This window comes from Myxine glutinosa, chromosome 9 (assembly GCF_964187855.1).
Source record: "Myxine glutinosa chromosome 9, kmMyxGlut1.1, whole genome shotgun sequence".
NCBI classification, from domain to species: domain Eukaryota; kingdom Metazoa; phylum Chordata; class Myxini; order Myxiniformes; family Myxinidae; genus Myxine; species Myxine glutinosa.
The window spans coordinates 94,930,752-94,953,018 of record NC_136269.1 but is presented as its reverse complement, the minus strand read 5'-3'; the positions used below and the strand labels follow the sequence as shown (position 1 = coordinate 94,953,018).

Sequence of the window (22,267 nt, the reverse complement as noted above, 5' to 3'; positions counted from 1 at the left end):
CGCAGTAAAATGCAGGAGCAAACAACAACAACAGGCATTTTAAGGCCATTTTCCCTGCTAGAGCGGGGGTTAGCCTTGCGGTCCCCATGACAATCTTCTCCATCTTGCCCTATTTTCTGCATCTCTCCTTGTTAACCCCCATGCCCGCATTTCTTCTTCCACCACCTTTAGCCAAGTCTTTCTCGGTCTTCCCCGTCCTCTACTTCCTTCTACACTTCATTTCCATCACTCTTCTCAACCAGTCACTTTCATCCTTCCTCAACACATGACCAAACCATCTCAACCTGTTCCTCTTCACAGCATCAATCACAGGCTCCATTCCCATCATCTTTCGCAATTCTTCATTTGTCTTCCTCTCTCTCAACGATACTCCGCACATCCGTCGAACCATTCGCATTTCCACCCTTTCCAGCCTTCGTTGCTGCTCTACGTTCATTACCCATGTCTCGCTCCCATAATTCATAACACTTCTCACACATGCAGCATACACCTTTCCCTTCAGCTTCAATGACACCCCCCTCCTCGTCAGTACGCCACTCAGTTCCCGAAACTTCTTCCATGCACATCTCACTCGAGCAACCGTTGCCGAGTCTGATTCACCTTCTTCTCCAGGAGCATGATAATACATCATTTCAGAATGAACAAGTAAAGAGTATATTAGTGATTTGAGTCTGGGATGATAGAGCAAGGTCAGGTGAAGTTGCCTGTCTGGAGAGCTTGGGGCAATATGAAATCCCTTCCCGACACAGGGTAAAATAGAATTCCCTGATTGTGAGAGCATCAATTGTTGGACAACCAGACAAAAATAGTCTGCTATTGCAGAACTGTTCTTTGCAACTGACTCGATTTTTGAGCTTAGAGAGCAATCAAACATGAATTCCGTTCATCATTATATTGCAGTGGCATACTTATGCCTTTGATTTTATAATATGTAAATGTGCTTGAGCTCTGGTTGATCGAGGGATTTCTGATTCTGAGTGGGGCCAGAACAGAGATGGGTGGTTTGGTTGGTTACTGTTTTAATAAGAGAATGGAGTCGGATTCCGAATGTTCCAGACGTCTTTTCATCATGCGAAAATGTAAATAAATTACGAAGTGTATGTAAAGTAGCTGATGTCAAACCATGTAGTTGGCCAAACATTGTTTGAACACCATAATCAGCTGATATTTTGGGCGTTGTAGTGACGAGGATCCCGAGGAAGGACTATAAGCCAGCTTATCCACATTTCACGTGAACAGGAACTTTGTACAAAAAATACTCGTAAAGGACCGAGTTGTATCCATATAATCTTGTTTACACAGGCACTTTCACCCAGTGCATATAAGCAAGAGAAAGAATGTGTCACATGTTGGATGACCTTATTAAGGAGAATGAGCATACTGACAACTCAAGCATGCTGTAAGTGGAGGGGGAGGGGAGGGGGCGAAGGACGCATATGCATTATGTATATATATGAACCACCTTTAGAGGCCATTTTTCCCCACAGAGCAGGTGTTGGCCTTTTTCAGGCAACGTGGTCCCCTTTTTGAAGCAATGTTTTATGGCTGGATGCCCTTCCTGCCGCCAACCCTGTTAGTCGCCTCTTGCGACACACAGGGAATTACCTGTAAACTGGTACTCAATTTGCCGACCTCGGAAAAGTGACAGGCTGAGTCAACCCCCCCCCCCCCCCCCCCCCCCGGCATTAATTCAGCTATCGACCGGCATTCGAACCCAGGATTCTAGGATCCCAAGCTGGCACCCTAACCGCTAAGCCAACACCAGGCTCCATTATGTGTGTGTGTGTGTGTGTGTGTATACATTATATATATATATATATATATATATATATATATATATATATATATATATATATATATATATATATATATATATATACACATATATACATATATACATATATACATATATATATACATATATATATATATATATATATATATATATATATATATATATATATATATATATATATATATATATATATATATTTCCTGGTCAATATATATATATATTTCCCGCTCATTCCTGGTCAATGGTGTATACCACACCTGTGCAATCATTCTTTAGTCTTTTGTCTTTGACCTTGGTCAGTGCACGTCTCAAGGTGTATATAGGTTGGTAGTTAACCCTCACCCCGACCGGTCTCAAAATCCTGCCAATCCTTTGAGATACCCATGGCACAGTCCATGTGACTGTGGTGGAGAATACATAGGCGAGACTGGAAGAACCTTAGGCCAGCGCATTAATGAACACCACAAGGCCTTTGAGTGTAATCACCCAGAAAGATCTGCTATCGCCAAGCATGGAATAAGGGCGGGCCATGTTCCTCTATGGGACAATGTGAACGTGCTGGCAGCATCCCCGAACCGGGCCAGGAGGCGAATACTGGAGGCCTGGCACACTGGCCAAACGAGGGCACCATTGACAGAGGAGACTGTGGCGTTACCACAGGCATACGGACCTCTCATGCATAAATACACCAGAGAGACACCGATGCTGGGAGGAGGACAAAGACAAAGTGGGACATAGCCGACACAGGCAACATGGACAACAAAACACAATACACCGCTCAAAGACACACAAAACACTTGCAACATAAGCCGAGCATGGGTCTATGGTCACGAGGTCTCGCAACACAGCTTTGTGATTGGTTGATAGAATAGGCCCACCCCTCCCCCCAGGTATATCTGGGAGGAGGTGAATAAGGGAACTTCTCTTTATGAAGGCTAGTGGAGGCTCAGCGCACGCTGGGTTGCTGGCCGAAACGTTGAGTTTTTTAAAGACAAAGCTATAGGTTGGAGAACGGAAAAATGGATATCGTGGATATATATATATACATACATACATACATACATACATACATACATACATATATATATATATATATATATATATATATATATATATATATATATATACACACACACACACACACATATATATGAGCAGGATTATAGACATATGTGGGAAAATTACATGGCCAGACCAGGAATCAAACTCAGGTCCTCTGGTGAACCAGTGCTCTGCCACCTGAGCTATCTGGGTGACCCTGACCGAGCATGCAATTTCCCCACACTTTTCCCAATTGCCACTCTTTTTCCGTCAATGCTTCCGGGGGCACTAGCTGCCAACCATAGGAGCATCTAACATATGTCGATTAATTGTAATTTCCCCACATATGTCAATTATTTATTTATAATCCTGTTCATTTGAATAATTATTGTTTTTCTACGCCCTATGCTGGCTATACTATCATGCATAGGGGTGGGGATCATCTCGCCCCATCATTCCCAATCGGGGGCATCTTGCCCTACACTACTCAGATGTCATGAGACAAATGGTCAGAGTGGAACACTAAACAGGCAAAGTCAACTGATTTATCATATATAAAATCCAGCTTATTGGACTCAAATTAAGTTAAACAAAGTCAAAGTTTTCTTGAGATTTTAAAACAAATCAATTTGTGAAAAGCCACATAAGAGTAACATTGTTGTGGTAGATTTTCTGGAGAAATGCAAATGATGGATTCTTTACCATTACCTCCAAGATTTCTTCATCATGCTCTGATTCAGGAAGCTGATCCAATTCAGCACAAACATTTCCTCCATTCTCTGCTGCTGTGACAATCTCCACCAACTGCTGTGAGGTGGATTCATCAACCTCCCTGCAAGCTCCTTCTTCTTCATCCGAGTGTCGGATATGACAATGTTCATCCTCAGTTGTTTTCTCGAGCAAGTGACTGAATTTGTCTCTCAAGACAAAGTATGCTTCTCCCTGAGGTAGGCAAGGGTTAATTTGAGGTTAGTAAAACATGTTAGATTGAATGCCAAAGGGATGAAGGAAACGTTTCCTGTTGAGGAAGCTCGGATATAGAGTACAACATGTAGCAAAGGAATCAAAGGCAACATATTGCTACGGTTGTGCAAAGAATGGAGAGATGCCAATAGCTTAGGTGGTGCACATGAGCCCTGTTTGAGTGTCACACGTATTAAATGTCGGTTCAGTTGTGGGAAAGACTCGTGCCTTTATTGGTTTTCCTTTATCTTTGAGTTACACCACCATGTTTACACACACTTCCCTAAAGCTGCATGGTGTCATATTGAGATGGGCCGGGTGTTCCCCATATTGGAGGCTCTGTCTTTGTGGATGAGAATGGAAGACAATGCCCTTTATTTATGGGGAAAGAAATAGAACATTAACTATTCTGCAACGAAAAGTGTTGCTTTGGCAATCTCCTTATGGAAAGGTCAATTGTTATTATGAGCCACATCGGGTGCCCCACCTTTCTGACCGGCTGGTAGGGAAGTGACAAACGGGGTAGAATTGGAGAGTGTATTTGGTCGAAGACAATGTGCCACCATTTTTTCACTCTCTTCCTCTCTTCCTCTCTCTCCCTCTCCTTAACCCGTGTGAAGGAAGCTACGTGACAATTGTGAGATCAGACGGGCATTGGTGATACTCCCAGATGTGCCTGGAGCTGGTGGAGCACTGAGGGATGGAATTGCTGGCCCCTTCCCTTACAGCCAAGACCTAGCCAAGCCTGAACCAAGAGCCTTTATTTATCTTTTTAATTTACCTTGTTTTGCCTGCTGCTTTTTATTTGTTATTTTCAACGCCTCCCATCCCTTAGTTAGCTGTCTAAATGGGTCAACATGTAGGCCTTCATTGGATAGCCCTGTGATTTCTGCGTGTGGGGGGGCTCCTATGATTGGCAGCAAGTGCCCCGGAAGCAGAGGGAGAGTGGTAATTTTATGTGTGGGAAAATTGCCTGCTTGGTCAGGGTCGCCCAGATAGCTCAGATGGCAGTGCACTGGTACAGTTCACCAGAGGACCTGGGTTCGATTCCTGGTCTTGGCGCGTAATTTTCCCACACAAGTCAATTAATTAATTAAAAGGTTCAGCTTCTGGAGGAAAGGGGGTAACCCTCCCCCTCCAGAACTGATCCCCATCCCACCCACCCCTCAGGGGGCTTTGCCTTAGTTGTTAAAATCTACCTGGGTGAACCCTCTGAAAACGTTATCCTGGATCAGCCCTTGAAAACATGAATGTAAACCAAGTTAATGCCTTAGTTGAGAAGAAAGGAAGAAAGGATTAAAATGAGAGGAAATACTCATCAATAAATCATAAAAACAAAGAAATAAAAAAATATATAAGAGCTATCAAAAGGAAACAAACTGACCATCTGTCAGATATCATTGATGCTAAGGACAAGATCAACTACAAGCAAAAAATAAAATGGGAGAAGCCTTCATTAAGAAAATGTATCCTCAATTGAAGAATATAGATTTCTGTAGGTCTGTATGAAAACCAAAAAGTGAAGTGCGAGAGAAAGACAAAGACTTCATAGCCAAGTTGAACTTCCCCCAATTAACCTTCACACCAAAGTCTACAATCCTACAATGCTGTCTTGCTTTCCTTCTTTGAGAAGTGACCTTTTTAGAGAGTTACAGAAAGAAGAAAAAAAGAAATTCAGCATATTTCAGCTGTCTACCTCGAGCTGAGAGCTGGCAAGCCCAAAGTCAGCTCTTGACAGCTCATAACATTCCAGAAATACCCTCTGTAAGGAGGTTGTACGCAGGGGCACTGCGGCCGATGGCCGATAACGGCTTTACCATTTACTTCATGTAAAAGCAATGCTCGTCAGGAACGGCAAAATTGCTAACAAGGCGAGAAAATGAGTTTTCATTTGTTTGCAATGTGGAAATTGCTACTTTAACATGACGAAAGAGCTAGTCTTTGCAATTAATGCAATCTATAACACACCGTCAATGCCCAGCGACTCAACATGCCCCTGAACAAGTGGGCAGCCAGCTACAGCAATTCAACATAATGCATAATAATAACACTTTGAACAACATTGTAAATTGGCTTCTTTTTTTTTTCCTCGGCAGAAGTAAATCAGTGCAGATTATGTGTTATTTACACACGGAATTTCAAACAGTCTTGAAACAAAGGCAAACGGATGTGAAAACAATTTGTATCATATATTCATTTATTCAGAAAGCTGTGACTAACTAATTTCAAACAATTTCAGGCATTGAAGTGAGATGGATAAAGAGTGGAGAAGGGGTGCCGATTCTGATTAAGAATTTGAAATTTGATCGGGAAATAACGTTTAAACTGAAGCCAAGGTATATATCTGAAGAAGAGGACGCTTTTTAGAAGTTTATGACGAATCCTAACACCACAACAAAAAAAATCCATCTTTAAGGACTTGGAATAAATATCCACTGTCAAACAAACATCTCTTTTGAGAGTAACCAACGACCATGAAAAAGAGAAAAGGTCAGTATGTTAAGGGAGTATATACTGTAAAAACAAACGTGTATCCAATATAATAACACACTAATTCTGTGCGTTTGTTACTTGGCAAAAACATTTTTTTGACAAGTATGCTCTTCGGTCTGGTTTGTTTGTCTGTCCGCTCACCTATAAATCGCCTACAGGTCACAATTTTAAACCGATATTCACAAAACCTCACCTCTTTATTTTTGAGGTCAAAAGGTGTAAAGTTCAACATAGGCCAAAGGTCAACCAACACCTTTGTCAAGTTCCTAAAATTGTCAATTTTCATCCTGGACTTGAAATCTCAACATGATTTGCGTATCATATTACTGATATCAACCACTAACTACTTTTGAGGTCAAAATGGGCTAAAAGCTTAGGTGGAATTTATTAAATCCTCAATTTCCATGCAATTGACTTGAAATTTGAAGAGGATTTGCATATCAGGACACTGAATTAAACCACCAATTATTTTAGAGGTCAAAAGGTCAACATAGGCCTCATTTGTAAAATTTCGAGATAGGGCCAAAAACTATATATATATATATATATATATATATATATATATATATATATATATATATATATATATATATATATATATATATATATATATATATATATATATATATATATATATATGTATATATATATATATATGTATATATATATGTATATATATGTATATATATTGTTGCGAATATGGAATTTGGCCTCCATATCCGCTTGTAAATATTCCCCTATTTTCTCCAATACTCCCCAACTTTCCCCAATCCCCCATTCCCTAGTCCCATTGCATGTAAACAACAATCAGTAGAGCCGACCTTCCCCTTATTCCCCCATTAAATGTCGTGCCCAGGTCCACCGCACCACACGTAGACAACTTTCGGACATCTTCCTAGTTATTCTTAATCTATGTCAGTTAAGGCCTCGTTTCCATTAATTATGACTCTTCGTTGCACCAGAATGTGATTATATGGCATCAGTAGTGAGTTTAGGACCTTTCCCATACCTCCTCCCATCTTCTTCCCCAAACAACAACAATTACAACTACAACAACAGAGGGGCGGGGAGTGTGCGTCCTCACACCGGCTCGGTTACCCGCCATGACCATGCGCTCCACGGCGTTACCCCGAAGGGGCTGGCTGTCAGCTCCTCGTCAGGGGCGGAGCCAGTAACCCCCCCACGCACCCAATGAGAAGCAACGTGCCGATTCCATCTGGGGCGGAGCTAACGAGCCGAGGGCGTGTCACTCCCCGCCGGATATACGCGGCCCCGCGCCGGATGTGACGTCAGATGCGCCTCAGCTTGGAGAGAGAAGCCACCGCCACCCCCAGCGCGACGATACCTCCCCGCATCTTTGGACCGGACCGGACCGTACTGTACCCTGCCCCCGAGCCCAGGAGGACCTGGAGCCATCGATCCTGCCTTTCCTAGCCATCAAACCCCCGTGTGAGTCAGCCGTTGTCCCGTTTGTCTGTCGTCTGTCCGGGGTTAATATAAGAGTGTGTCTAAGTGCCTGTCTTCCTGTAATATACCTCTAGCCCCTGTAATCTAACCTTTTCCGTACGAATATACTTGAGAATCGAAACATTGGTGTCGTATTGTGTTATTGTAATCCAGCCGGGTGTCTTCTTTTTCTTATTGAGCCAGCATCGCGCGACTAGTCAACGTTCGGGCACAATCGGGTAACTTGTGCAGACGTGGTCATACCATAAAACCGCTCGGTAAATAACATCCAAGCCACGTCTGTAACAATTGGTGTCGAGGAGTGGAATTCGAACCCGGGACTAAATTTATTAGGCCCAAATTGGTAACAAGTAGAATCGATTCGGAGCGCGTTTCCCGCGCGAAATTATAACGGCGAAATTTGAATTTGTTTTACGAAAATAAAATAAAAAACCGAATTTTGAAAGTCGCGCTATGGCGGGTCAAGACGGCTGGGGTCCGGTAGGGGAGAGTGAGGCAGGGTCGGTCCAGGACCAAATTGAGGGACATGAGGGACATGAGGAGAGCGAAACAGCTGGGGTAGCAGGTGCACAAAATGGCGCTCTCGCGCACGATGCTTCGGGCGCGCAAAAAGGCGCCTCGCTGGTCACCGTGCCCGCGACCGAAGTAGCGCCGCTGGGAAGATTGGAACTTTTTTTTATACAAATGACGGCCCTTATGGAAAAGAATAGTGAGCGATTGGAAAACCAAATGGGGGTAATGGGGAACCGGATGGATGCTCAGAGTGAGCAAATGAGGGTTGATAGTGGGCGATTAGAGGGCCAAATGAGGGGTACCGGTGAGAAGTTAGACAATAATTTTGAGGAGTTAGACAAGAAAATTGGGAAGTTAGACAATAATTTTGAGGAGTTAGACAAGAAAATTGGGAAGTTAGACAATAATTTTGAGGAGTTAGACAAGAAAATTGGGAAGTTAGACAATAATTTTGAGGGGTTAGACAACGGGATAAAAGAGGTGAAACATGGGTTAACGGGGGTAGAAAATAGAATGGCTGCCCAGGAGAATCAGATAGAGGGAGTGAAAAATGGGTTAGAGGGGTTAGAAAACAGTATGGAAGGCAAATTGAGGGACATGAGGGACCAAGCGGAAAGGGAAGTTAAACAAATGGAGCAGCAGATAGAGGGGGTCAGAATGGGGGTAGAAACCAAACTGGATGCTCACAGGGAGGAAATGGAGCAGATGAGGGTGGCATCTGGGCAGGAGATGCAAGTGATGGGAGAGGAGATCAGAAGAGGAGTGAGTGAGGAGGTCGGAGGAGTGCGCGAGGAGGTGAGGCACTGTAAGGAGCACATGGAGAAGGAGGTGAGAAAGGGGACTGTAAAGTTACAAGGGGGCATAGAGGACCTGACGCAGGAGGTGGAGCAGCTGACGGTGGGACAAACGGAGTTAGTGGAGCAGGTTCAAAGGAACACTGCGGTATTAGGAGGGTTAAAAGCGACACAAAACGACATAAAAAACGACTTGATAGCGACAAAGAGGCAGTGTCAGACGGTACGTGAGGGACTGACAACGAGGTTGGACGAGGTGATAGAGGTAATGGAGACGAAGGACCGGCAGGTGAGGACGCACCTGGAAACGGTCAAGGTAGCCTTGGAGGACGAGCTTGAGGAGACGTACCGGGGAATGAAAGAGGTGAAGCAGAAACTAGAAGAAGTGGAAGAAGGGATGAGCGAAATTAAGAAGCGACGGAGAGGGGATAAGAAAGAAATAAAAGAGGAGATAAAAGAATTGGTCCAAAGTCTGTGTTTGGATCGTGATGATGTGCTCATTAACCGAATGAGGGATTCGCAGGTGATGGAGGAGAAGCGAAGAGGAAGAGGACCCGGTGTAAGTGGTGACCAATATGGTCGTGCGTATGATGCGCCAGGGGATTTAAGAAGCTTGGGGGTCGAGATGGACCCGGGTGTTCGTGAGAGGCCGTTGGTGAAGTGTGCGACAGGTCTGGTGTGCGAAAGAGGAGGTGTGCGAGAAAGTCCGACTCTGGGGTGTGTGAGGAAAAAGTGCGTGCCAAGGAGTGAGTGTGCTGGCAAGAGTGAGTCGGTCGTAGCGCATGTGCGAGGGGGCACATGGAAGCGCGGTGTGGTGAGTGTTACAGAGGGTGTAACGGGAGAGTGTGCGCGAGAAAGGTGTGTAACGGACAGGTGCATGGGGAAAGAGTGCGCTGTCAAGAGTAAGGGTGAGTGCGCTGTCAGGAATGGAGGTGAAAGTAGTGAGAGTGACATGGAGCGTGAGTTAGTTGTGACAGGTGAGAGAGGATGTACACCTGGGATGGAAGGATGCACACCTGGAATGGTAGAGCGTGAGTGGGAATGCACGCTGGAGTTGGTGGTGAGGCACGTGGTTGGGTGTGTGAATGAGGGCACACCTGTGATTGTCACAGAGGAGGTGACCGAGGAGGGGGCGCGAAGAGGTGTTTTGGTGAGGTGTGCTACGAACGAATGTGTGCCAAAATGTTCGGTGGTCAGGTGTGTGACCAAGGCTGTGAGTGGAATGAGTGTACCTGGGTGTGTAAGGAAGGGTACGAGGAGCATGGGCACAGCTGGATGTGTGAGCAAGGAACGGGCTGCGGGGTGTAAGCGTCCAGGTGAAGCATCGACGTTACACGGGTTAGAGGTTAGAGCGACTTTTAGCCGAAGCAGGCCCTCGGTGCGTGCCGGGCCTCGCTTTGAACGGCCGCGTCCAGGCTCCACTAGGCGGAGCTGGCAGCCCGATAGGAAGGGTCGTTATGGCGACCACGTTTTGTTGAGACGTGCCGGCAGGTCGAGATCGGGACATTGGATGGCTCCACGCCGAGGTGATGCGTGGGATCTCGGCCCGGGTAAGCCCCCGTCCCTGCACCGAGTGCCGGACGCATCCAGCCGCTGGCACAAAACAACCAGCATCCATTGCTTGGCTTTACGAAGCCGGGCTTTAGACAGGGATTGGCGCACCGAGAGGTATTAGTGAGTCGACTGGGTGATGAGGTTAGTGTTTTGGACCCAAAATTAGAGAAAAACAAAATTTGATTGGCAAGGGATTGGCAGTAGTGATTGGCAGATGATGGGCAGTGATTGGCAAATTTTTAATTTGTTGAAATTTGATGTGCAAAATTGGTAGTGAGAGACCCCCGATGTGGTGGGATGGCAAATCCACCATCCCTCACAGGTGGGGGGCAAAGGAGCAATAGCTTATGGGGTGTATGGCAGTGAAAACTAGCCCGGGTGGGTTAGGATATTGTGTGTAGGGATCTAGAAGATGACATTAGGTAACGTTAAGATTAGTTAGTGACTGATACCTGTAGTGGGGACGCAGGTAGATTAGTGTGGATGATAATGACGAGGGAGCGCAATAGTTTAAAGGGACGACTGGGAAGCGCAAGTTTCAGAAGGGAGTAGTTAGCTGAGATGATGCCGTGTGTGTGTGAGAATTGAACAGGTGTGATTGCACAGGTGTGCAACTGGACAGGTGTGTGGAGCAGTGTATGAGTAGTGAGTGTTGTGGATCAGCGCGAATGCGCTTGGGGAGAGAAGGGTGCAGGTGGCACCAGGTGTGAGAGCACAGGTGTGCAGGTACAGGTGTGTGGAGAGAGTTGGAGTAAGTGGTACAGAGTGGTGTGCATGGTGCGAAGGTGTGGATGGGGGAAGAGTGGACCCCTTTCACGAGTACCCGGGGCGGGTAGTGTAAGTGTTAGGTAGAGGGTACAGGTAAATTGTGGTTGGATATTGGCATTTGTGGTGCGGTTGCAGAATGGTGTTGTGGATGGGTGCATTAGTGTTGTGGAAATGGCTGGGCGTGTAGCCTGTTAGTGTGTGTAGTTGGTTGGGCACTCCACCACTGTGAGGATGTCGGCCAGGTGAGGCCGCAGGTGGGCTCTGGGAGCCGGTAGTTGTGAGTGGGTGCCTGAGGATCCCGGGTGTGGATCGGGTAGCCCAGTGCCAGAGAGGGCACCGAGTGGGGAGAGCGCCAGAGGGCCTGCCCCAGTTAGTTAGGTTAGGGTGAGGAGCTAGGTAAGCTCGGGTGGCAACTGCAGTGGTGGAGGTGTGCAGGTGGGTAGACCCGCTGGGAGAGGTACACGTCGCAGCCCTGAAATTGTGCGAGGGCACCGAGAGATGAATCGGGGGAGTGAGACCCCAAATTGAAAAGCACCACAGTTTGGCCAATGGGAATTGGTTTTTAGAACCCATAGTGTAAGAGGGCCAATGGTTTGGCCGGAGAAAGACCCCGGGTAGTGTAAAGTTGTTAAAGTCATTTAGGAGATAGTTAGGATTGATGAACCTGTCGCACCATACGCAGCCACTTACCTGTGGTGATGATGATGACTCCACACCTGTGTTTTCTTTGTTTGTGTTGCAGAAATGAGAATTGCTGTTGGATTTGTGAGACGCATCACGACGTGGATGAGACATTGGGGTGATTCCATCTCTCCCTCCCTAGGAGGGACTGATGATGAATTGGTGATGGCAAATTTTGATGTTGAGTTGAAAATGGCAAATTTGATTGGTTAGGAGGGAGAGAAGACGAATTTGGTATATGGGAGGAACGGGGAAGACAGTAGGGATGTTTGTTGATTTGTAAAGTAGATGTTTATGGGTAGTGTTGTGTTGTGTGGATACAGTAAGGGGTAAGGGAGGGGCCATGTAGGTTACCTGGTGGGGGGGGGGGGGCGTACGATAGGAACGTACCTGTCTCACCTGGTTCCCATGTGCCCCCAGTGTGCATCACCTTACATTGCGTGCACTTTTGCGCCCTTACCACCTTACTCACTTGTTTCTTCTTTTGTCTCCCACCTCCGAGGATCTGGCTTTGGGGTAGAGAGAGAGGAGAGAGAGGTGCTGGCTGCGCAGTTGTGGGCCTGCACTTTCGCTGTTTGCTGCCAGGATCGATACACCATATGGACCGCAATGTTTGTGGCCACCCACAATGGACCGCAGTTCGTTTGCGGCCAAGCACCACCCGGGGATGGACCTATGGATCAACGTGGCACCTATGCCATACAGGTGAACCACTAATAGTTAACACCACCAAGTGCACCACAAGAAGAGCAAGAGACACCTGCAGGGTTAGGGGTTGTCGAATTTATTTTTATTCCAATGAACAATGGTGACTGCACCGATTGGTGGTGGGGTGGTGCTGTTGATGCTCGGGAAGGGTGCTCTGCACGTTATTAAAGGCCGTCGGCCACAGAGCACTCGTGGGTTGGTGTATCGATGTTGGCAAGCGCGCTCTCTCTATGCATAACATCTGCATGTGTTCCTCCAAAAACAGGTCCTGGATCGTAGTGTAAATAGCAGCGTAGTCTTGTAAATAATGCTCCCTACCGGCTGTATGTTTAGTTTGAGGATTCTTTCCGGATTCGGTTATCCTGTGGGTGTGTTTCTGTGAGGAGAAGGGTGCAACGTCGCAGGGGGACATATTTACTCATTTGTGAATATCTGTAAAACTGTCGCACTCAGGGTAGAGTTAATAGTAGAGGGAACTACATTGCGTGCCACACTAAAGTAGGTAAAAATTTATCGGGTCGGGACGCCCCGAGGGTAGAGAAGGGTGCAATGTTGCGAATATGGAATTTGGCCTCCATATCCGCTTGTAAATATTCCCCTATTTTCTCCAATACTCCCCAACTTTCCCCAATCCCCCATTCCCTAGTCCCATTGCATGTAAACAACAATCAGTAGAGCCGACCTTCCCCTTATTCCCCCATTAAATGTCGTGCCCAGGTCCACCGCACCACACGTAGACAACTTTCGGACATCTTCCTAGTTATTCTTAATCTATGTCAGTTAAGGCCTCGTTTCCATTAATTATGACTCTTCGTTGCACCAGAATGTGATTATATGGCATCAGTAGTGAGTTTAGGACCTTTCCCATACCTCCTCCCATCTTCTTCCCCAAACAACAACAATTACAACTACAACAACAGAGGGGCGGGGAGTGTGCGTCCTCACACCGGCTCGGTTACCCGCCATGACCATGCGCTCCACGGCGTTACCCCGAAGGGGCTGGCTGTCAGCTCCTCGTCAGGGGCGGAGCCAGTAACCCCCCCACGCACCCAATGAGAAGCAACGTGCCGATTCCATCTGGGGCGGAGCTAACGAGCCGAGGGCGTGTCACTCCCCGCCGGATATACGCGGCCCCGCGCCGGATGTGACGTCAGATGCGCCTCAGCTTGGAGAGAGAAGCCACCGCCACCCCCAGCGCGACGATACCTCCCCGCATCTTTGGACCGGACCGGACCGTACTGTACCCTGCCCCCGAGCCCAGGAGGACCTGGAGCCATCGATCCTGCCTTTCCTAGCCATCAAACCCCCGTGTGAGTCAGCCGTTGTCCCGTTTGTCTGTCGTCTGTCCGGGGTTAATATAAGAGTGTGTCTAAGTGCCTGTCTTCCTGTAATATACCTCTAGCCCCTGTAATCTAACCTTTTCCGTACGAATATACTTGAGAATCGAAACATTGGTGTCGTATTGTGTTATTGTAATCCAGCCGGGTGTCTTCTTTTTCTTATTGAGCCAGCATCGCGCGACTAGTCAACGTTCGGGCACAATCGGGTAACTTGTGCAGACGTGGTCATACCATAAAACCGCTCGGTAAATAACATCCAAGCCACGTCTGTAACAATATATATATATGTATATATATATATATATATATATATATATATATATACAGTGAAACCTTGACTTACGAGTGCACCAACTTACGAGTTTTCCGAGATACGAGCCGTCGCTCGGGCGGTTTATTGCTTTGAGATGCGAGCCAAGATCTGAGTTACGAGCTTACGCCACCCGCCACCAAGTGGGTTCCGGTCACGTGGTTATCTTGCCGTGCAAGCATCTCTGCCGTATATCGCTGCTGTTTTGTTTTCGCATTTTGGTTATTTTGGAGCTTACGCCACCAGGTGGGTTCTGGTCACGTGGTTATCTTGCCGTGCAAGCATCTCTGCCGTATATCGCTGCTGTTTTGTTTTCGCATTTTGGTTATTTTGGAGCTTACGCCACCAGGTGGGTTCTGGTCACGTGGTTATCTTGCCGTGCAAGCATCTCTGCCGTATATCGCTGCTGTTTTGTTTTCGCATTTTGGTTATTTTGGAGCTTACGCCACCAGGTGGGTTCTGGTCACGTGGTTATCTTGCCGTGCAAGCATCTCTGCCGTATATCGCTGCTGTTTTGTTTTCGCATTTTGGTTATTTTGGAGCTTACGCCACCAGGTGGGTTCTGGTCACGTGGTTATCTTGCCGTGCAAGCATCTCTGCCGTATATCGCTGCTGTTTTGTTTTCGCATTTTGGTTATTTTGGAGCTTACGCCACCAGGTGGGTTCTGGTCACGTGGTTATCTTGCCGTGCAAGCATCTCTGCCGTATATCGCTGCTGTTTTGTTTTCGCATTTTGGTTATTTTGGAGCTTACGCCACCAGGTGGGTTCTGGTCACGTGGTTATCTTGCCGTGCAAGCATCTCTGCCGTATATCGCTGCTGTTTTGTTTTCGCATTTTGGTTATTTTGGAGCTTACGCCACCAGGTGGGTTCTGGTCACGTGGTTATCTTGCCGTGCAAGCATCTCTGCCGTATATCGCTGCTGTTTTGTTTTCGCATTTTGGTTATTTTGGAAAATTTTCTTAGTTTTAACCATGGGTCCTAAGAAATTGAGTGCCAAGGGCAGTACTGAGAAGAAGAAGAGGATGATGTGCTTGGATATAAAACACGCAATCGTCGAAAAACATGAGCGAGGTGTGCGTGTTGTGGACTTGGTGAGGCGGATGTGAAGGCAGCTGAAGATTTTATTATAACTTTTGCCGAACTGATAGAAGCCGAACGATACATCCCCCAGCAAATCTTCAACTGTGACGAGACAGGGCTCTTCTGGAAAAAGATGCCGAGGAGGACGTATATAACGGCAGAGGAGAAGAGCATGCCAGGCCACAACTTGTTCAGAGTGCCGGCGATAGCTCGCCTTCTCTTTGTGGAAGACACGGTGAGATCCTCAACATCCAACAACTAATGGGACGCAAACGGGGCGCCCAGTTTAGCGGTACACACATTGATGAATCACCCTGCCTGTGAAACACCGACATGACAGGTTATAGCTGGGTCGGGATTCAAACCCAGGCTGGACAGTTTAGAGTCAAGTGTGCGTACCTCCAGTCCAGGCCATCCTGCCAACTTGTATGCTGCATACAGGTGAATATAAAGCGCGAGATATTTTTATATATACTGTATATTAAAAAAAAAATTGGTGTGGTTTTTGGCGGGCTGGAACGGATTAATAGCATTTCAATGCATTTTAATGGGGAAATTTAATTTGAGAAACGAGCAAATTGAGTTACGAGCTCGGTCACAGAACGAATTAAACTCGTAAGTCAAGGTTTCACTGTATATATATGTATATATATATATATATATTCTCCATTTTGCCCTATTCCTCCACCGAAGGACAAAAGTGAGGCTGTCAATGAATTGATTAATTACTTATTTATTATCAATTTATTAAGTACTTATTTATTTCCTTTCTCATCTGAGCAATATCTCAAGCACCTTTTGAACGAGGAAGCTGATATTTGGACATGAGTGACCAAGTGATTTTGCTGTACAGGGTCATTTTTATTTATTGATTAATCAATTCATCAATTAATTATTTAATTATTCGATTAATTACTAAATTTTTCAAAAGGTTACAGATGAGGATGAAACAATGGAGGTTTGGGCATGCTATTAGCCCATTGCTCAAGAAATTAATTATTTTACGATTGTTATTTATTTATTTATTTTAATTTCATAATTAATCAATCAATTTATTGATTCTCTCTATTTTCGTCATACCGGTCAGGCTATCGCCTGACGTCCTTTCTTTTCTGTCTGTCTGTTTCTTTGTGAACAAGATTTGTGAACAACTTTGTGGACGGATTCGGACGAAACTTGGTGGACACGTTGGTTATGTGACAAGAACAAATCCATTCGATTTTGGTGAAGATTCGAATACAGATCCGGATAGGAGGATTTTTTTTAACTTTTAAACTGATTTTTCACCATTTAGTGATCGGGCCTTAAACGATAAGTTGCATGATATTTCAAAAAGTTGTGGATGACATTACAAAACTTAGTGGACGAGTTGGGTAAGTGACAAGAGTAAGCCGCTCCACCGAGTGCTGTTCTAGTTTTATTTTGCATTTATTTCCAAAGGGATAAATTTCAAGATTTGGGATACTTTTTTACCTTATTTAAGCAGATAAACCATTTTTGTACATTTTCCTACGGTGATAAATGTGGTTAATTTAATGTTTGGACCAGGACAGCTTGGTGCAAGTCTGTACACACCGTAATGACATAATGGACGTGTCCGAATAACACGCGTCCACTTCCTGTCCAACGTCGTAGTGTCACGTGCTTGAGTCCGCTTCTTTTCTGAGTCCGTACCATTATACCGTATACATTTGTTTCATTTCCTTATTTTACAATGCCAAAACAAAAGTGAAAAGTCACTGCAGAAGTAAAGACAAGATTGCCGTGTTTTCAAAGTGGTCGATAGAGAAGAATGGGAAACTGAATGCTTGGTCTGTAGAGCGGTACATACATCTCTGTGGCAAATAAAGTAAAGGTGCTATTGATTTACAATTGCATGTGGACTCGAACAAGCACAAGAAAGCAGTTCATGGAGAAAGCTCACCAACCTCATTAGCAAAATAGAAGGACTGGTAAAAGCCACCACATGTAATGAGGTACATTGAAAGTTGAATAATTATCACGTTGATTTTTGAGGCCATAACACTTGTTCTTATTTATAGATACTCAATGTAGACGAAATGTACTATACAGTATATATAACAAGTTAATACAACATGAGTTGGTAGGTAGATACTGATACAGATACATCAACCCACCCCCTCACTCCCCCCCCCCCCCAACCCCCCAACTTCTTAATTTTTTTATTTTATTTTTTTGTTAAATTTGTCCTGTGTCCTCTTTTTTGAAAATCTAATTATGGTAACCCGAGTTAAATCACCAATTTTGTTTATGTATCCATCTTGTGCACCCCTTGCGGTCTCCCTTTCCCTTCATCGTTACCTACATCCATTGTTTGTCCGTCTCCGTCTACCTGCACCCTCAACTCTGCTTTTGGCATTTCCCCTTTCTCCTTTTGTTATGTTGTGTACTGATCTGTTCTGTGTCCAAGATCTTCCACGAGCATAGACCATGTATTAAACTAGATGCTGTTCATAGAATACTTACCCCGTGCAGTCAACTTAGTGCAAGCCAACTCTTCTGTTTTTTAAGGTTTTTTTTCTTTGATCCAATATGTCTGCCAGAATACGTGACTGATGACATCATAAATTTACATTCTCCAATATAATTGTTGCATAAATCACACTCAATAAATTTCAAACTGATCAGACTATAATAATAATAATAAATTTATTTTATATAGCGCTTTTCAAGAAGCCCAAAGACGCTTTGACAGAGTACAAAAAAAACAAGTGCAAAAAGACAAAAATCAACAGGTAAATAATCAAAGCAAAAGGAAGCAAAAGGAGAAGAGATAGTCAGGGGTTAAATGCTGTGGGTTAAATGTTGAATGCAGTGTTGAACAGGTGGGTCTTGAGTGATGTTTTGAATGTGGTGAGTGAGGAGGAGTCTCTGATGGTGTGAGGTAGTGAGTTCCAGAGGGTGGGAGCAGCGATGGAGAAGGCCCTGTCCCCCCAGGATCTGAATTTGGTCCGCATGGGGGGGGGGGGGGTCAGGAGGTTGGTACCAGCAGAGCGGAGGTTGCGGGTGGGAGTGTGTCTGGAGAGGAGGTCAGTCAGGTAGGATGGGGCCAGGTTATGGAGGGCTTTGTAGGTCAAGAGGAGGATTTTGTACTGGATTCTCTGGGGGATGGGGAGCCAGTGAAGCTTGTCAAGGATGGGGGTGATGTGGTCACGGGTCCGGGAATGGGTGAGTAGACGGGCAGCGGAGTTCTGAATGTATTGGAGTTTATTGATGATTATTGAGGGTGAACCAAAGAGGAGGTTATTGCAGTAGTCCAGACGGGAGGTGATGAAGGCGTGGATGAGGGTTTCTGCAGCTGTGGAGGAGAGGGATGGACGGAGACGGGCGATGTTTTTCAGGTGAAAGAGGGCTGTCTTTGTGATCTGTTTAGTGTATTTGTCGAAGGAGAGGGTTTGGTCAAAGATGCTGCCAAGATTCCGGATGTGAGGGGAGGTGGATACTGGGAAACCGTCGATGTTGAGGGCAAAGTTATGGGTGGATTTGGTGAGCGTTTTTGGGCCAATGATGATTATTTCAGATTTATCATAGTTACGTTTGAGGAAGTTGATTTGAAGCCAGGATTTTATTTCAGTGATGCAGTTTGTCAGGATAGAGTGGGTGGTGGTGGAGATGGACTTGGTGGAGATGAAAAGCTGGATGTCATCGGCGAAGCAGTGGAATTGGAGACCATGACGGCGGATTAAGTGACCAAAGGGGGACAGGTACAGGATGAAGAGGAGGGGGCCACGAACTGAACCTTGGGGGACACCTTGGGGGAGGGGAGCAGTGGGGGATTTGCAGTTATTGATGGAGATGAACTGGCGTCTGTCGGAGAGGTATGATTTGATCCAAGAGAAGGCAGTGCCGGTAATGTTAAAGGTGGTTTCAAGTCGGGTGAGGAGGATGGTGTGATTGATGGTGTCAAAGGCGGCGCTGAGGTCGAGGAGGATGAGAATGTTGAGGTTGCCAGCGTCAGAGGAGAGGAGAAGGTCGTTGGTGATTTTGAGGAGAGCAGTTTCAGTACTGTGGTTGGAACGGAATCCGGATTGGAATGTTTCATACAGGTTATTGGCAGAGAGGTGATGTTTAAGTTGAGTGGCTACAGCGCATTCCAAAACTTTTGACAGAAATGGTAGGATGGAGATGGGTCTGAAGTTATTTAGGGTGTCAGGGTTGAGTCCAGGTTTTTTCAGAATGGGGGTAACAGCAGCGATTTTGAGGGATGGTGGGACGATGCCTGTAGACAGGGAGGAGTTTATTGTTGCAGTGATAAGTGGAGAGAGAGCAGGAAGGGAGGCCTTGACAAAGCTGGAGGGGATGGGGTCAAGAGTGCAGGTGGCAGTTTTCATTCCTATGAGGAGTTCAGAGAGGTCAGTAGGGGAGACTGGGGAGAACTGAGACAGGGGTTGGCAGGATAAGGGGGGGGCAGGTGGTTTGAGGGGGAGCAGGTGCGGTGGTGGTTAAGCTGCTGTAGATGTTGTCAATTTTGCTTTGGAAGAATGAAAGGAAGGAGATGCAGTTGTCTACTGTGAATGACTGGGTGGTGGTGTCCAGGAGGCTGAGGAGTTTGTTTATTGTAGAGAAGAGTGCTTTTGGGTTTCCAGAGCCAGAGTGGATAATTTGAGAGTAGTAGGCGGAGCGGGCACGGGAGAGGGCATCTTTGTAGTGTTGTAGGTGGTCCTTGTAGGCTTGGGAGTGAATTGTGAGACCTGTTTTATTGCGGAGTCTTTCAAGTTGGCGAGCATGAGTTTTCGTCAGGCGGAGTTCAGGGGTAAACCAGGGAGCAGAATGGGTGAAAGAAACTGTTTTGGTTTTTATAGTGCAAGCTGGTCGATGCAGGAGGAGAGAGTGTGGTTGTAGTAGTCAGTGAGGTCAGAAGGGGTGTGGAGGTCAACGAAGGGAGAAGTGGACATTTTTTCAGAGAGGGTGGATGAGAATGAGGTAGGTGAAAGAGCGTTTAGCTTACGGAAGTTGATAGTGCGATAATGCCTTGGTGCTGGGGTGGGGATGTTGATGGTCATAGTGATGGCTAAGTGGTCAGAGAGGGTGAGGTCGGAGCCAGAGAGATGGTGCAAAATTAATCCAGTAGAGCAGACAAGGTCCAGAATGTGCCCACGGTTATGGGTAGGAAAGTTGACATGTTGAGTGAGGTTAAAGCAGGTGAGTAAATCAGTGAAGTCAGTGGTTATTGTGGAGTCAGTGGAGTCCATGTGGATATTGAAATCACCGAGGAGGATTGAGGGGGAGAGGGAACAGAGCTGGGTCAGAAAGTAGGAGAAGTCAGACAGGAATGATGGGTGTGGTTTGGGAGGGCGGTAGACGACAGCCATGACTGACTGTGTGTGAACAGAGAGTTTAATGCAGTGCAGATAACATCACTATGCGTTGTACCTGTTGAATTATGACGTCATAATTAAGGTACCAATGACATCATTGTGAACAACACTTATTCCCCATGCAGAGTTCTTTACGAGCCACTTTCAATTTTTTCCATGGAGAGGTTTCAGAGATATAGAGGTGCAATGTTTTTCTGTTTTTCCAAGATGGTGCCTGTACCTTGTGATCTATGATGTCATGATTATCTTTTTTTTTTAAATTATACAGAAGGAGGTGCTCCTATGGTGAAAATTGTGTCCATCGGACCCACAGTTGCAAAGAGAAAAAAATTCATACTGATCAGATCAAGCATTGTACTTGTTGAATAATGACGTCATAACTAAGGCACCGATAACATCATCATTAACATATCTTATTCACCTTGGTACTTGAGTACTTGAAAATGAACGACGTTTCATTTTTTTTCCATTCAGCGGTTTCGGAGATATAGACGTTCAACGTTTTTCAGAGATGGCGTCCGTACCACAGGACCTATGACGTCATAATTATCACTAAAATTCTACAGGATGAGGTGCTCCTATGGTGCAAAATTTTGTGCCAATCGGACTTGCTGCAGAAACTTAATTTAAAAACAAGATGGCATGCGGAGCACGATCCCCCCCCCCCCCCCCCCAATAAAAAAAATTCCATTGATACAGCAAATTGTCCATTTCATCAAGATTAAAATTGACAATCTTGATCAAAACTCGGGTCAATAGGAAGAAAAGTGACGATTTTTCAGATGAAAAATGATGATTTTGGAAGGTTGACCTTGAGTTGACCTTTGACCTTTTGACCTCAAAAATAGTTAGTTTCCCTATTTAGTGACTCAATGTGCAAATGCTGTTCAATTTTCAAGTGTTTTCAACCTCTTCAAAATTCAAGTTAATTGGATGAAAATTGAGGATTTTAGAAATTTAGCCTATGTTGACCTTTTGGCCTATGTTGACCTCAAGAATACTTGGTGGTTGAATTCAGTGACCAGATATGCAAGTCCTCTTCAAATTTCAAGTCAATTGGATGAAAATTGAGTCTTGAGGATTTTTGAAAATTTTGAAAACATCGGATTTTTTGAAAACATCGGATGAAAATTGAGGATTTTTGAAACTTGGCCGATGTTGACCTTTTGGCCTATGTTGACCTCAAAAATACTTAGTGGTTGAATTGAGTGACCAGATATGCAAGTGCTCTTCAAATTTCAAGTTAATTGGATGAAAATTGAGGATTTTAGAAATTTAGCCTATGTTGACCTTTTGGCCTATGTTGACCTCAAGAATACTTGGTGGTTGAATTCAGTGACCAGATATGCAAGTCCTCTTCAAATTTCAAGTCAATTGGATGAAAATTGAGGCTTTTAGAAATTTGGCCTATGTTGACCT

General features: G+C 45.3%; 1 protein-coding gene across 1 annotated transcript in view; it reads right to left on the bottom strand.

Annotated features, from left to right (window-relative positions):
* LOC144893639 (uncharacterized) overlaps positions 1–22,267 on the bottom strand; it is a 125,750-nt gene that overhangs the window by 83,767 nt on the left and 19,716 nt on the right. The window contains exon 3 of the mRNA XM_078784543.1: positions 3,545–3,778. Within this exon, the coding sequence (XP_078640669.1) occupies positions 3,545–3,778 (234 nt within the window). The remainder of the gene's footprint in view (positions 1–3,544; positions 3,779–22,267) is intronic.